Source organism: Quercus lobata, chromosome 11, assembly GCF_001633185.2.
Source record: "Quercus lobata isolate SW786 chromosome 11, ValleyOak3.0 Primary Assembly, whole genome shotgun sequence".
Lineage (NCBI taxonomy): Eukaryota > Viridiplantae > Streptophyta > Magnoliopsida > Fagales > Fagaceae > Quercus > Quercus lobata.
This window is the reverse complement of record NC_044914.1, coordinates 37,119,355-37,136,166: the sequence shown is the minus strand read 5'-3', so window position 1 is coordinate 37,136,166 and position 16,812 is coordinate 37,119,355. Positions and strand designations below refer to the sequence as shown.

General features: G+C 39.2%; 1 protein-coding gene across 1 annotated transcript; it reads left to right on the top strand.

Annotated features, from left to right (window-relative positions):
- The first annotated feature begins 8,804 nt into the window (after positions 1–8,804).
- On the top strand, positions 8,805–10,040 carry LOC115968499 (2-hydroxyisoflavanone dehydratase-like). The gene has a single exon (XM_031087909.1). The coding sequence runs from the start codon at positions 8,970–8,972 to the stop codon at positions 9,903–9,905; it is 936 nt and encodes a 311-aa protein (XP_030943769.1). The 5' UTR covers positions 8,805–8,969; the 3' UTR covers positions 9,906–10,040.
- Positions 10,041–16,812: the final 6,772 nt, after the last annotated feature.

Genomic DNA, 16,812 nt, shown 5'->3' with positions numbered 1-16,812 from the left:
GCCCTTGCACTCATAGTCTCCATTTATTTGGTTAGTGATGACCTGTGAATCGCAATAGATGACTACCCTCGCGGCTCCTGCCGCTTTGGCAAGGTCGAGCCCTGCTATCAGAGCCTCATACTCTGATTCATTGTTAGTGGCAGGGAAATCAAGACGGACCATACATTCAATGGTGTCTCCTTCGGGCGATAATAGCACAATGCCGGCCCCTGCGGCTTGTCTGTTAGATGACCCGTCCGTATATATGCTCCATTGAGGGGACTCTGCTGCCCCCTTGTCTTCATCATGAGTGAACTCAGCTATAAAGTCGGCGACGACCTGTCCTTTGATGGCAGTCCGTGGGCGGTATTGAATATCAAATTCGCTCAGTTCTATGGCCCATAGTGCCAATCGTCCCGCGGCCTCGGGACTGCTCATTGCTCGCCTTAAAGGCTTGTCAGTCAGGATGTTCACCGTATGGGCTTGGAAGTATGGTTTGAGTTTGCGGGCTGCCGTAACCAATGCAAAGGCAAGTTTTTCCATGGGCGGGTATCTTTCTTCGGCCCCATGAAGCGCGCGGCTTGCGTAGTACACGGGCTTTTGCACTTTCTCTTCTTCTCTGATTAAGGCCGCGCTAACTGCTGCGGGGGAGACGGCTAGATAGAGAAAAAGCTCCTCTCCTGGCTGCGACGGGCTTAGTAATGGTGGGGAGGAGAGGTAAGCCTTCAATTCTTCGAAAGCTTGTTGGCATTCGTCAGTCCACTCGAAGGATTTCTTCAATGTTCGGAAGAAGGGTAAACACTTGTCCGTGGCCCTTGACACGAACCTGTTTAGTGCTGCTATCTTTCCGTTGAGGCTTTGCACCTCCTTCACATTTCTTGGTGGTGCCATATCCAGGATGGCCTGGATCTTGTCCGAATTTGCTTCGATGCCCCTCTGAGACACCATGAATCCTAAGAATTTTCCTGTCGTTACCCCAAAGGCACACTTTCCTGGATTGAGCTTCATATTGTAGGAGCGAAGTGTGTCGAATGTTTCTTTGAGATCTCCCAGATGATCTTCCTCCCTTCGGCTCTTCACCAACATATCGTCCACATAGACTTGGACATTCCTCCCAATCTGCTGCGCGAACATTTTGTTCATGAGTCTCTGGTACGTTGCGCCTGCGTTTTTTAGGCCGAAGGGCATCACCTTGTAACAGAAGAGGCCTTGGCTGGTTACGAACGACGTTTTCTCTTGGTCGGCTTCATGCATTCGGATTTGGTTGTACCCCGAGAAGGCGTCCATAAAGCTCAGCAGCTGGTGTTGAGCCGTGGAGTCTACTAGGATATCGACCCTCGGGAGGGGGTAGCTATCCTTGGGGCAGGCCTTATTGAGATCGGTGAAGTCCACGCACATCCGCCATTTCCCGCTTGCCTTCTTGACCATCACCACATTTGCTAACCAGTCGGGATAGTATACTTCTCTAATAAAACTTGCTTCCCGTAACTTTCTGACTTCTTCTGCTATGGCTCGGTCTCGCTCGGGGGCAAACACTCTCTTCTTCTGTCTGATAGGTGGAAAGGCGGGCGATACGTTCAACCTATGCACCATGACTGAAGGATCTATTCCCGGCATATCTTCATGATCCCACGCGAATACGTCCTGATTGCGTCTGAGGAAGGTTATGAGCTCCTGACGGATCGTGGTGTTAGCGAGCGTTCCGATTTTGGTCGTTCGACTAGGATCGAAATTGTCAAGGGGTATCTCTTCCAACTTCTCGACCGGCTCTGTTACCGTCCGGCGCTCTTCTATGCTTAAAGCCTGAACCTGATCCTCCATTTCCATCATGGCTATGTAGCATTCGCGTGCGGCCATCTGACTCCCGCGCAGCTCGCCTACTCCGTAATCAGTCGGGAACTTGATCATTAGGTGATAGGTGGAAGTTACTGCCTTCCATGAGTTGAGCGTGGGTCGCTCGAGGATAGCGTTGTAGGCTGATGAGCAATCGACCACCAAGAATGTCACGTCCCTGGCTATTTGCTGAGGGTAATCGCCTACAATGACGGATAATGTGACTGCGCCTAATGGGAATACCCGGCTCCCGCCGAAGCCAACAAGCGGGGCGTTGGTTGGGATCAACCGCTCTCTGTCGATCCTCATCTGCTGGAACGCTGTATAGTATAGAACATCCGCTGAACTGCCATTGTCGACCAGCACCCGGTGCATGTTGTAGTCCCCCACACGCAGGCTGACGACGAGCGCATCGTCATGTGGATGGTGAAGGCGTCGCGCGTCTTCCTCTGAGAATCCGATTATGGGACCTTCTCTCCGTGCTATTTTTGGCACGACTCCCGTCAGCTGAAAATTTTGTACCATCCGAAGATAGGTCTTGCGGGCTTTCTTGGATGACCCGGCGGCAGCCGTTCCTCCTACGATCATCCTGATATCCCCGATCGGAGGCCTCGGTCGCTCATTGTCCCGTCGGGGGTGCTGGTCTTGTGCGGGGGGATCCGCTCTCTCCTTGCTAACGAATCTCTGCAGCTTTCCTTGTCTGATGAGGGCCTCAATCTGCTGCTTGAGGTCATAGCAATCAGCCGTGTCGTGGCCGTGGTCGCGGTGGAAACGGCAATACTTACCCCTGGAACGTTTGTTGGGGTCGCTCTTCAGTTTTCCTGGGAACGTCAGAGCCTCTTCGTCCTTGATTTGCATAAGGACTTGATCCACCGGGGCTGTTAGCGGAGTGAAGCTCGTGAATCTTCCCCCCATTGGTCTAGGGCGTCTTTCTTCCCTCCGGTCTCCTGTTCTTGTCTTCTTGCGGCCTTGGTCCTGCCGATTGTCTTCCTGTCGTTCTCTTTTCCTGGGCTTCTCTTCCCGAGCTAGTAGGGCATCTTCAACGTTCATATACTTCGTGGCGCGGTAAAGAACTTCCGACATGGTCTTAGGGTCGTTTTTGTATAGGGAAAACAAAAACTTTCCCTTCTTCAAGCCATTCGTGAATGCCGCAACAAGGATCTTATCGTCGGCTTCGTCGACTGAGAGTGCCTCTTTGTTGAAGCGGGAGATGTAAGCCCTTAAAGTTTCATCTTCTCGCTGTTTCATGCTCATCAAGCACGCTGTAGACTTCTTGTATCGATGGCCTCCAATGAAGTGTGCGGTAAACTGAGCGCTGAGCTCTTTGAAGGTGCCGATGGAGTTTGGTGCCAGTCGGCTGAACCAAATTCTCGCTGCGCCCTTCAATGTTGTGGGGAAGGCCCTACACATGATGGCGTCCGCTACTCCTTGAAGGTGCATTAGGGTCTTGAAGGTCTCCAGGTGGTCCAGCGGGTCCTTGACCCCGTCATAACTGTCTATTTGTGGCATGCGGAATTTGCTTGGTAAAGGGTAGGAGTTGACGGTGGCGGTGAACGGCGAGTCAGTTCGGTTGACAAGGTCGTCCAGGTCGCTTGATACTCGTCCCTTGAGAGCATTCATCATAACCTCCATTTGTTCCTTCATGGCCTGCATCTCCGTGATAACAAGTGGCGGAGCAATCTCTGCGAGGGAGGGGATGCTCGTGTTCTGCCGTTCTGGTTTGCTCGGGGCGTTGCTGGCCTGGGGGCCTTCCTGATTTCTCCTGTCGGCGCTAGTTCCCTCTTGCTCTGCTCCTTGGTTGTTGGGGGCTGCATTCTTCTGTCTCAGCTGCTCTTCTAGGTCGTGATTTTGTTTGGTGAGGCGCTCTACGGCAGCGGCGAGTGTCCTCACCTGTCTTTCAAGAGCAGTCGTAGGGGCTTCTTCTTCTTGAGCGTCGTTGGTTGTCGCCATTGAGCGAGTGAGTACCATGTAACTCTTTTGTCTAGGAAGCGAGAACGCGCTACGTTTCCCACAGACGGCGCCAACTGATGAAGCCGAAAATAGTATCACCAGTGAGTCACACGTTCCTCGTACGATCAAACGGCACCTGCACAACGAAAAGGAAGAACCTAGCAGAGAGTACCGGTGTGGTACCGGCCAAACACCCTCCGAAGGTCAAGTTAGAACTACTCTCACTGCTCTAGAGTGCTAGAGAGGGTCAATTATGCGTACCTTGTTTTGTGAGGGTGCTTGGGTTTTTATAGTAGTAGATGGTTGACCTCTCTTCCTTGGAGTAGAAGTCTTTTCCTTATAGGAGTCTTCTTGGGCGTATTTTACGGGATTCTTTCCATATAGGAGTCTTTAGGTTCCTTGAAACGCGGAGAGCAAGTTATTTTACTTATATACGTAAACGGGCAGGTCAATCAACTTGTAGACCCACGCCGTCAGTTTAGGATAACCCCGTCTGCCCAAGTTTTACTCCCGTCTGCCTAATTACTCCTGTCAGTCTAATTTTACTTCCGTCAGCTTCAGGATGCCCGGTTACATGTGTGCTCTTCCTTTACTCCCCCGTCAGTCTTGAAGACATGCTGACGGTACAGTTCCCTCTCGTCAACTTTGTCAAGCTTGCCCGTCACCCTTATCTAACTAGTTTTATCCTCATCACCTTCCATTAGGGTCGTATATATGGGTCCAAATTTTCAACCATTGAATTCCAAGACCCATGCTACTCGCTAGACAAACTTCCCAAGATTACTTGAAATCATTCTTTCTCTGCTTTCTTTGGTCCTCAAACCTGGGAACTTTTATTAACTTTGCTTTCCACGCACACTGACAGTCTTAGATAGTAGGTGACCACTGTAGCAGTATATAAAAATATTTAAACCATCCATTTTCCAAACATTTATATCAAGAAGGCAAATGGAGCGAAGAAGGGAGGTTGATTTTTTAAGTATATATTTGGTAAATATTATTTTTGCTAACTTATTTTATTATTTAACGTATTTTAGTTGCTATTTATAAGTTTCACTATACTTTTTGATACTATTCATGAATCTTACTGTTAAACAACTAACTTTTTCTTCTATTTATAATACTTTCAACAACAAAATTTTAATTTTAACAAAATAAGTAGATCTCAAATGGATCCTAACTATTGACATAATCACTTACAAGTTTGGCACTTTTTCAAAACTTAAAAAAAAAAAAAAAAAAATTAAAGTACACTTTTTTGCCCTTAATATTTAGGATTATCTTCATGTTTGCCCAAGGCTTCTAAAAGTTTCATTCAAGTAGTTCTAATATCATAAATTATTTTACAATTTATTTGTCACAATTTTAATAAGGTAGACTATTATTGATTAACCATCACTTAAACATACACTACTATTTTTACGTTGCCGCTTTTTGGTTTCATTTGCATGGATTCAGATCAGGTGCAAGTATTACCATTGCATTAGGTGCAATTTGGATCTGATGATAGTTATTTATCATCAGATCAATACACTAATTGGTTTTTGGTGTAGACAATGATTGAACTCCAAATCTCTTATTTTGAAGACTTTACCAGTTAAGCTAATTCAAACCCACGACTTAAAATGTGATTTTCCTTTAGTGATACTTATTATTCATGTGATAAAAGGGAGTATCACCTCACTAGACTTTCCAAGTACTGGATAATTACTTATTTAATAGTTCATATCTTCCATCTTTCATCCCCATTTCTGATTAATGTTAAATAGTGAAGTTGAATTAATTTGGTACATTTGTTCTAAATGGTAAATCTTCAGTTACTATTCTTGTCACACATTACTTGCTAACAACATTATCATTTCATTTTTTTAATGATTATTTACTGATTATTATTAATGACTAACCAACTACGTAAAATCCCCCATTTTTATCGATGTCAAATAGAGCAGTTGAATCAATTTTGGTACCTTTTTTCTTAATGGTAAATTTGCATTTACTATTCTTTTTTTTTTTTTTTTTTTTTTGATGCGATCCATTACTATTCTAGTCAAGTAATACTTGTTAAAAACATTATTATGTTACTATTTTGTCACTATTATCCATTTCGTTATGTTCCGTCTAGAACAACTGAAAAATTCTATTTCGGTTAGTGATTTACTACAAGTTACCTCTCTATTCCTTTTCTTCCTAATTTCTAGTCCATTCTATTCATTTTAGTCAATTCCATTAAATTTCAACCAATATGGTGATTTCAACTGATAGGTAAACAAATCATTATTTTGATTACTAAACCTTTTTTTTTTTTTTTTGCACTATGTGATAATTTTATTATTACTTTAATTAATAATGTGTTTTTTTCATTCACTTTACTCACATATAACATTTTTTTTTAATTCAGATTTTTATTTCATTTACTTTTAATCTCATATATGATATGTTATGCATTGAAAATATTACAAAGATTATGGAATATATATTTTGAAATATATGTGTATATATAAAAGTTTAGAGGTAATCTCGAAATGGTATTCTAGAATAAATCGATTCTAAAAATATTTTATTCAAATGGATAAACCGAAACGGTCGCTAAAGTGGATTTAAAAACTTTAGTTTTTGTTATTTATCGATTATCATTAATGAATAATGACTAAACAACCACCAATTGACCTACAATGCACCGTAACTATAATCCCGCAATTAAACATTTCCACTTGACATATAAATAATGTACCATATTTACTTATCCTTCAATTTCAACCCACTTATGAATTAAGAAATCAACTTAAAAGACTAAGAGTTTTATAGTTTAATGGAATTGCATGTTTGATTTTAGGTGAAGAATCAATTTGAAAGGAATTTTTCTTGCGAATTACTTGACAACCATCAAATCCATAGGAAAATTTAAAACTAAACCACTCATTTGAAAATAAATCATCCTACCAAGGCTACTCTAAGCTTGTGCACACTAGTGGTTGTTCTTTCTTACAAAAACAAATTTTGTTTTCCTTGTAAAAAAAAACAAAAGAAACAGTAACCATTAGTTATCATGTCGTGGGGGCAAATCATTTTAAAATGAATACAAAATCCCCCTAAGAGCATTCTCATCAGCTCTCTAAAAAAAATGTCATTTTGACACACCAAAAACCCACTTTATCATTTTAATACATCATTTTACAACATACCATTTATCAGATGTTTTATACTTCAATTCTATACATTAAAATAATATTTTCTACACATTAAAACACAACAAATATACAAATGCACAGTCCAGTTGCCACCGAGTCCAACAGCCACCGCTACAACCACCGCCACAACAACAACCACCGCTACAACCACCGCCACAAACTACAACCACAATCACTGGATCCTCCAACAAATTCCAAATCCAAAAACATCAACCAAAAAAAAAAAAAAAACTCAAAATCTTCAACAAAACCCCAACCCAATAGATCAATCAATGACCAAACTCAACCAACCATTGGCGACGAGATAGGCGGCGAGAGCTGTGGAGGGCGACGAGCAAAGAACGGCGACTGTAGAGGACGACAAGCAAAGATTGGCGACTGTGGAGGACGACGTGCAAAGATCGGCGACCACCCTTGGGCGAGTAGAGCTTCAGATCGGCAAGCAGAGGTTCAGATTGGCAAGCTTCAATCGACGAGCTCTACTTCAGATCGGAATCGCCTTCTCAGGAAAAAAAAAAAAAAAAGAGAGAGAGGAAGAGGCGCAGAGATGGAGAGATAAAAAAAAAAAAAAAAGGAAATTGAGAAAGAAATTGGGAGCAACGGAGAGATGGAGACCAGAGAGGAGAGAGAGAGAGAGAACTGTGTTGCAGACAGACGGAGAGAGATGTGTTGCGAGGAGAGAGAAAAGCGAATAAAATAAGAAAAAAAATTATAGCATTTGTGTCCGTACCGTCTCATATTTGAGACGGTACTGTAGCGATGTGCCAAATTTTTTGGCATTTGGCACACCTTATAAGGGTCTATTTTTAATGTTTGGTGTGCCAAATGACAAATATTTGGCATTTGGCATACCTGATGAGAGTGCTCTAAATAATTCATAATTTCATCCTTTTACAAAATCATAGTTTGCAATATAAGAAAGTTATAGTAAAAGTTGTAAGTTAGTCTCCAAGGCTAAAATGGCCAAGTATACAAAATATGTATAGATCTATCATTGTTTGTGAAATAATTAGGGATCTACCACTTTTTTAAAACTCGAGTTTGTGAAACTCAAATTCACCAAGTAACTCAAGTTTCATACACTTGAGTTCTTTGGAAAATTTTTGATGGAACTCGAGTTCTAGTTCCATAAATGACAAATTTGAAGACTATTTTTTCAAAGAATTCGAATTTCTGAAACTTGAGTTTCACGGCAAATTCGAGTTTCAAAAATGTGATAAATTGTTAAATATTTCCCAAATATTTTGCCAAAAATGGTTTATGGTCATTTTGGCCTAATCTCCGATACTAAAAAGAACTCGTACAAAATCCTCTTAAAACTAAAAGATATGACAACTTGACAAGTATATATCACAGGAGAAAGTATACCATATTTTGGTAATACAAACTCAACATCTGTTTTAGTATTTCCTATCTAATAAATGAGTGACACTTGTTTTAAAAAACTACATCAAACTATTCCAATAAATGATTAATTTATCTTCCTAATAGTATAGAAGATTGTGATTAATTTATTGGAGTAGTTTAATGTGATTTTTTGAAATAGGTATCACTCATTTATTGGGTAAAAAATAGCAAAATAAATGCTGAGTTGATAGTTCCGAAATATGGTATACTTCCTCTCTTAGTGCACCCATCTCATTAGTCATTCCCTATCCCTATCCCTATTCCTATCCTTCCTACTTATAATTGTCTCTTATATATGCCATGTTACATCATTACCCCTTTTCATACTGCACTTCTCCTTAATATCCTCATGGTTGTTTGGTGATTTTATATCGGCAACCTTTTACACCATCAATTTCTCATTTATAGATGACCCACCTCTCTCACTGCTCATCCACATTACTATTATTATTAATTTATTATATATTATACTAATTTTGATACGTTTCAAATCACAGCACGATTATATTAAGGTATCGAATTCCAGACCCTATAATTCCAAACCCATCTCTCATTCTCTTTCTCTCAAAAACTCAGTCACCACATCTTTGTTTTTTTTTTTTTTCTCTTACAATGGATTCAAGCACTAACAACGAAACAACCCACGAATTCCCACCTTTCTTCAAAGTCTACAAAGATGGTCACGTTGAAAGGTACATGACCCCAGAACGTGCTGCCACCGGTGGTCACCTCCGTGCACCCACAGGGCTAGACTCCGAAACCGGAGTTCAATCCAAAGACGTCGTCGTTTCGCCGGACTCAGGCGTATCAGCCAGACTCTTCATCCCCAAGATCAACGGCCCAGATCAGAAGTTTCCTCTAGTCGTTCACTACCACGGTGGAGGCTTCTGCCTTGGATCACCTTTCATGAAAACCTTTCACAACTTTCTTGTTTCCTTAGCCTCAGAAGCCAATGTGGTCGTTATTTCCGTTGACTATAGGCTGGCCCCAGAGCATGCTCTACCAATCGCACATGAAGATTCCTGGGCCGCGATGCAGTGGATTTCAGCCCACTCAAATGGGCAAGGACCCGAACCGTGGTTGAACCAGTACGCGGATTTCGGGCGGGTTTTTGTGGCGGGTGAGAGCGCTGGAGCTAATATTGTTCATTACGTGGCAGTCCAAGCTGGCGCTACGGGATTGGCTGGTCCTAATATCATTGGGACAATCATATTGCACCCATATTTTGGTGGCAAAGAGAATGATAAAATGATTGGTTACATGTACCCAACAAGTGCCGGGTTCAAGGATCCGATACTATACCCGGAAGTGGATCCGAATTTGTCGAAGATGGCTGGTAAGAAAGTCCTGGTTTGTGTGGCAGAGAAGGATGGGCTGAAAGATAGAGGTACGGGTTATTGTGAAACATTGAAAAAAAGTGGTTGGAATGGTAGTGTGGGATTTTTTGAGAGTGAAGAAGAGGGGCATGGGTTTTTTCTGTTGAATCCCAGTAGTGACAAGGTGGGGCCACTGTTGAAAGTCATGGTTGATTTCATAAATCAGAACTAAGTTAATGTTGTTGGTTTGTCCTTCTATGAAGACTTTGAATCGTAAGTTGGTGAGCTATGAGTGTCTTTGATATTTTGTTATGTGAAAATAAATGTGTTTGTTGAGTACTTTGAAATGGGTTCCTTTGCATTTAAATTGCTGCTTTTTTTTGGGGGGGGGGGGGGGGGGGGGGTGTAATTCCAGAAATTGTTATTGTAAAAACACTTGTAGCAGTGTATTTATGTTATTCCAACGATTTTGCGAAAATAAATTAAGTTATATCAAGACATCAATTAGTTTTTGGTCTAGGTGGAGATTGAACCTTAGATGTTTTATACAAATTATTAGAGATTTTACCAATTGAACTAATTAGAATCCACATTTTCACAATAATTTTAATTACATATATAAAACCAGTTGGTACAAATATTTTGGATTTTTATCTACAATTTTACGGTCCGTGGATTTAACAGCAGCTAAAAATCACATTTGCTGTATGATAGGTTATAAATTAGAGGGGATTCAATAATACTTGGCTTGTATAGAGTGACAAAGAGATACTCCAACCCAATGTGTGTAGAGTCCAAAAAAAAAAACCCAATGTGTGTATAATTTATAGGTAATCTTATAAAAAAAAAAAAAGTATAATATATTAGTAAGAGTACTAGGGTGTAGATGTGTAGTCTTAGGATTTTTGTGTTAGTAATGACGCGACAATCAGGGATGGAACCACACTAGGGCCTAAAGAGGCACTGCCAACTGAGATTTAAAAAAATGGAATATATATTAGGCCTTAATTCTATTTGAAAAATTAGACTTTGACCTCCCAACCTCCAAAAACTTGGCCTCCCCCCAACAAAATCCTTGGTCTTCATTTAAAAAAATAAAATAAAATAAAAATTAATCCAACAACAAAATTTTACCATTTGAAAAACAAAGAAAAAATTAGTTCAATTAACAATTTATCAACAAAAAATTAACAAAATATGCCCAATACTACCATATCATATTCACTTAGTTTAGATCTTTCACTAAATGCAAAATCAGAATCCTAAAATTTACCAATTTAAAAGAGAGAAAGTGTCATATGTTATCTACATAGCATGACAGATGATACTGACTAAGTATTGAGTTTGAGCAATATCGCCGCCAAATCGCCCCGTCCACACTACCAATTTGCCTAGCTCCATCAATTCCATCAAATTTGCATCAATATCACGCGTGTCATTTGACATCGTCCTCACTGCCCGAATTTGGCCTCTCTCTCTCTCTCTCTCTCTCTCTTGAGAGAAGTCTGACTCTTTCTCTAAATGAGCAAAGTTAAATGAGTAAGTATTTTTGGATTTTTTGTTGAATGGGTAAAGTTTTATTTGATAATGTTGAATGAGTAAAGTTGTTATGACTAGTTAGTTGTTCAATTTTATTGTTTTGATTAATAAAGTAAAGTTGAGTTTGTTTTAATAGTTAGAATAATTAATATGGTGTTTGTGGGTTCCAGTTAGCTCAACTGGTAAAGTTTCTGATAGTTAAATAAGAGATATGTGGATCAATCCTCATCTACACAAAAAACCGATTGATGTCTTAGTTTAACGATAAAGAACACAATTATCGTGTTGTCTTTTAGCTTAGCATCTTTAAATCAAAGAGACAAAGAGAATTTAGATTCAAATAATTAATCTTATTAACCAATTTTATATAAAACTCTCCTCCTTTTGTCTATCTATTTGTGATTTGTCCTTTGTTTTTCGGATTTATATATATATATATATATATATATTTTTGCATTATTTTTTACTAAGCATTAATAATTGATCTCAACAACAACAATTAATATTTTTGTTAGAAGATTATTGGATATTGTAAAGGCAGGTTTTGACTCCTAAGCCCAAAAGATGAATGGATTAGGGCCCAAAGAGCCCAACACAATGAATTTGTAGATAGTGGACTTAAAAGCTAGGCTTCAATGGAACCAACAACGTGCATAGTGAATCAAAGATAGTATGAAAGTGAAGAAATACAAGCTTTGTGCAAAGAAACCCTTCCTCGGCAAAATTCAAGGAGAGCGGTCCTAATGTATATTTCTTTTAAACTGGGATGCAATTTTAGTTCTTATTGTTACAGTGTTTTCTTTACTGATTTTCCCCTCCCTTCCCCTGGAGGGTCTCTTACATTATATAGCTTCCTTTAGATGATCTTGGCCTTCCATTTATTGATCGTTCAGGCCACTACTTGAATGTTTGTCCCATCAGACACCTTCCCAAACTCCTTGTAAGTTGCGGCAGCCAAGACAACACTATTTAGGGGTCTTCTCCACATAAATGCAGTCAGGAGGTTTGGTGGAATGCATTAAATGTGGTGGCATCCACCATCCTTTCAGTCATGTCAAGGCTAACCCTTTTCCGAAACTCTTTTTCTATAGTGTGATCTCCTTTGGTAACGTGCCATTGACGTGGCCTTATTGTCCAAGGGTGTGTCCTCCTCGACACGATAATGGCCCTCTTGGCCATGGGTATGACACGTGGTGCAATTACCTTATTTAAATTCTTGTACCCCACAAACATATATTAAGATAACAAACATAACTTTTGTTTGATTGTAAAAGGCAAAGGCTTTATCATAGTTCATGTCTTTTGATATGTAAATAATTTTCTATGTGAATTATAGTATCCTATGGCTTCCAAAAAAAAAAAAAAAAACCCTTAAGAATAGTGTTTTATAATAAATCAACAGTTTATACTATTTATTATTTTGGGGATTGTTGTTGTTGGGATTATTTTTGTCCATCCTTATTTTGGAGAGTTGTGCTAGGACCACCAAAAATGGCACAACTTTGTGCCATAACTCGCCATGTGGCGAGTTGTGACTGGTGAAGGAGTGTTTGTGGGCCATGTGGGAACACACCTTCACCAATTACAACTAGCCACGTGGCGAGTTGTGGCACAAGGTTGTGTCATTTTTGGTGGTCTCAGCATTTTCCTATTTTGGGGACAATGAGCCTATTTTTCCAATGAGTACCTGGCCTAAAGATCATAGGATATACCCAGCTGGCGATTCAAAATTGTCAATACTAGGGTTTATTGAAAACTCAAACAACAGTTTTCTGAAAATGATGGATTGAAAAGATAGGGGTTAGAGTTACTATGAGGTTTTGAAGAAAAGTAGGTGGGATGGGATTGTAGAGATTGCAGAGACGAATTCATTAAGGAGAATTAGATCCACCTACTGTCTTGTATGTGTGTGTGTGTTTTATTTTGGTTGAGTACTATTTTAACTTAGTCTTAATTACAGAAATGGTTGTTGCCTAATTGAGTTTCACTGGTATTTCATGCCCTCCTCAGCTACGAATTCTCCACCCTCATCTGGAATCAATTGCTTGAAAACCCCTTTGGCACTCAAGAGATCTAGTGGTCTTTCCTAGACTCAGCCATGTTCATCCTCTCCCATCACTCTCAACAAGACCTAGAATTTTTCTTTGGAATTGCTTGGGCCATTTGGTACAACAGGAATAAGGTGGTCCATGAGGAAAGCTGCCTCTCCCACCAGCAAGTTTGGCAAATGGCTAAAAGTGTGGTGGAGGACTTTAGTAATGCTGTTGACTGAGACTTCTTCCAACCAAGACCTCTTCTTGTCAAATGGAACCCCCCACCTCCAAGAATCTTCAAGGTAAACGTTAATGGGGCAACCTCGGACCATGGTGGGAACTCTAGTATTGGAATAATTGTTAGGGACTGCACTGGCCAGACAATTGCAGCCAATTGCAAGCTTCTAAGAGCATTCTCATTAGCTTTTTTATAAAAAATGTCATTTTGACACACCAAAAGCCTATTTTACTATTTTACCACATCATTTTACAACATCTCATTTTTTAGAGGTTTTATTCTTTACTTCTATACATTAAAATAATATTTACAACACATTAAAATAATATATTAAACTCCTCCACAGTCTCTATCATCATCATCAACAACAACAACGGCACAACCACCATTGCCGCAACAACGGCCACCAACAACAATTGCCGCAACAACACCGACAGCCACCACCAGCACAAACCCACATCCACCAACACCACCTTATTAAAAAAAAAAAAAAATCCACAACAACCCAAAAATAACCACCACAATCAACCCACAACCACTACAATTACCAATATTAGATCAGCCCAAATTGCAGCAAAAAAAAAAAAGAAAAAAAACCCACAACCAGAGAGAGGCAGAGTGAAAGGCAAACAGAGGGGAGAGGGAAGAGGGATCTACCGTCGCCCACCATAACCAAAATCCAAAATCAACCCACAACTGCCGCCACCCACCAACATCAGCCCATCACAACCCATGAAAATCAACCCACAACCACTTGGTGCCGAATCCACCATCAAATCACAACAAAACCAAAAAAAGAAAAAGATAAAAGAAACCACTGCCATAGAGATCGGCTTGGCTTGAAGCTTCAGCCATGGGTTGCTGTGGATGTGGTGGGTCGGCTTGTGGCGGTTGGGATGGGTCGATGTGTCTGTGTTGGTGGTCGGGTTCATGGGTCATGGCTAGGTGGTGACTTGGTGAGGTCTGCTACTTGGTGAGATTGGCGGCGGCTTGATGAGGACGGCGGTGTGCTCTAGAGAAAGGAAGAAAGGAGAAGCTGAGAGTGAGAATGAGTGAGGAAGAGAGACTCAGGCAGATGGGAGAGAGAAAAGTAAGAATTAAAAAAGGAATAAAGTGATGAGAGAGGAGAGAGAAAAGATAATAAAAAAAAATTTATAGAATTGTTGTCCGTATGGTTCTATATTTGAGACGGCATTGTTCACTCATGCCAAATATTTTGGCATTTAGAACACCACATGAGAGTGGTTTTTTGGTGTTTGGTGTGTCAAATGCCAAATATTTGGCATTTGACACACTTGATGAGAATGCTCTAAAAGCATGCTATTCTGCAAAATTTGTGGAGATTATGGCCCTGTTACAAGGTGTTCTACTAGCCCAAGAATTGCATCTACCTTGGGTCATTCTGAAGTCTGACGCGCTTGTAGCAATCCAAGCTATTAATGACAAATCCATGGGTAGTAGCTCAGGTCATCTCATCCAGGAAATTCTGCAAATTTGAAGCTCCTTTGAGTCTCGTACTTTCCAGCACATATGCAGAGACTACAATCAAGTTGCTCATGAGTTAGCCTAGCATGCTCGCAGGACATAAAGCTCCCACCTATGGAAGGGTGTTACTCCTCCATTTGTTTCTTTGTTAATCCAATCTGATGTATTGTAGTGCTTAGTCATTTTGGTTCTGCTTCTACAAATCCTTTTATGTTTGTAACTCTCTATCTGGTTTAATGAAATTCAAGTACACTTTCAAAAAAAAAAAAAAAAAAAAAGAGTTTCACTGGTATTTCAATAATGGCGTCCAAAATGCCAATAAAAAAAATTCAATTACTTTGACGTAGGAACGTTGGATCAAAGAAATAGATAGATCTTAGGGTTGATAAAAAATAAAGAATAATTGTATTATTTTTTGGGTTAAAATATTAGCAGATTATGGGAGTTGCCTGATGATTTAATTTAATGTCATGTTAGCTAATCATACTTCCATGGTAACTTTTTAGGTAGTACTTGGTAATAATTTAGTAACTATGTCTTGTTTGCTCATTCTTTAATCTCATATATGACATGTTATGTTATGTTATATAATGATGTTATTAAGAATGTGTGTGTATATATATATATATATATATATTTTTTTTTTTTTGAGATGTGGGCTACCCATTCATTGTGGGTGGGGGTGCCCTTTAACCCAAGGGCAAGGGGCATGCAGAATATTGACTCCATATATTGGACAAATCAACATATTAACTACATCTCACCTAGGCAATCTCAACATACATTTAACAACTTTAACGCCCCAACTTGGTTACAAGCTTACATTACTAAACTCGACAGAATATATATTTATTGATTTTGATTTAATAATTTAATATGGTATAATGATATGTTACGAAGATTTAGGAAAATATATTTTACAATGTATATGCATATCTATGTATAAAATAATTTTAAAAATAATCTCAAAACAGTATAATGGAATAAACCAATATTGTCCTATGGATAAATCGAAATGGTCACTAGAACAAAATCCGCAACTTTAATTTTTGTTTTTATCAATTATCATTAATAACTAAATAACCATCATTTGCCTACCATGGCATGTAAGATTGTAATTAAACATTCTTGCTTGACATACAAATAATGAACCATATTTACTTATCATTCTTATAACAACCCACATACGACGTAGAGAAATTAATTTAAAAGAATAAGAGTTTTATAATTTAATAACATTGAATGTTCTATTAGGAGGAGAATCAACCTAGTAAGTAGTAATTTTCCAAAAAAAAAAAACCTAGTAAGTAGTAACCTTGGTAAAGAAATTAATTTAAAAGAATAAGAGTTTTATAATTTTTTTTTTTGAAGAAAAAGAGTTTTATAATTTAATTACATTGAATGTTTTATTTCAGGAGGAGAGTCAACCTAGCACGTAGTAACCTACCAAGTCAACTCAAAGCTCGTGAACACTGGTGGTTGTGCTTTCTTACAAAAACAGATTTTTGTCTAGGTCACCATTGCATTTTATTATTATTATTTTTTTAAGAAACAAAAAGTCACCATTGCATTTTAGACTTTTAGTTGGCGTGCGTGGGGCAGTTCATCCTAAAATAATAATAAAATATGCAAGTAAACGTGCACGGTGCACCTATCTCATTAATCATTTACTCCGATTTATAATTGACATTTTTAATAATATTACATTATTACCCTCTTCATGATAATCTTCTCCTTAGTATTCTCATGGTTGTTTGGTGATTTTAAACCTGCACCCTTTTCATGATGCCAGAATTATAATAAGAAATTTGTGATAATTAGTGGTCTTAAAAATTTTGTGATAA

Bases quoted from the DNA above. Each gene is read 5' to 3' on its own strand.
- LOC115968499 (XM_031087909.1), top strand. From the start codon at position 8,970: ATGGATTCAAGCACTAACAACGAAACAACCCACGAATTCCCACCTTTC.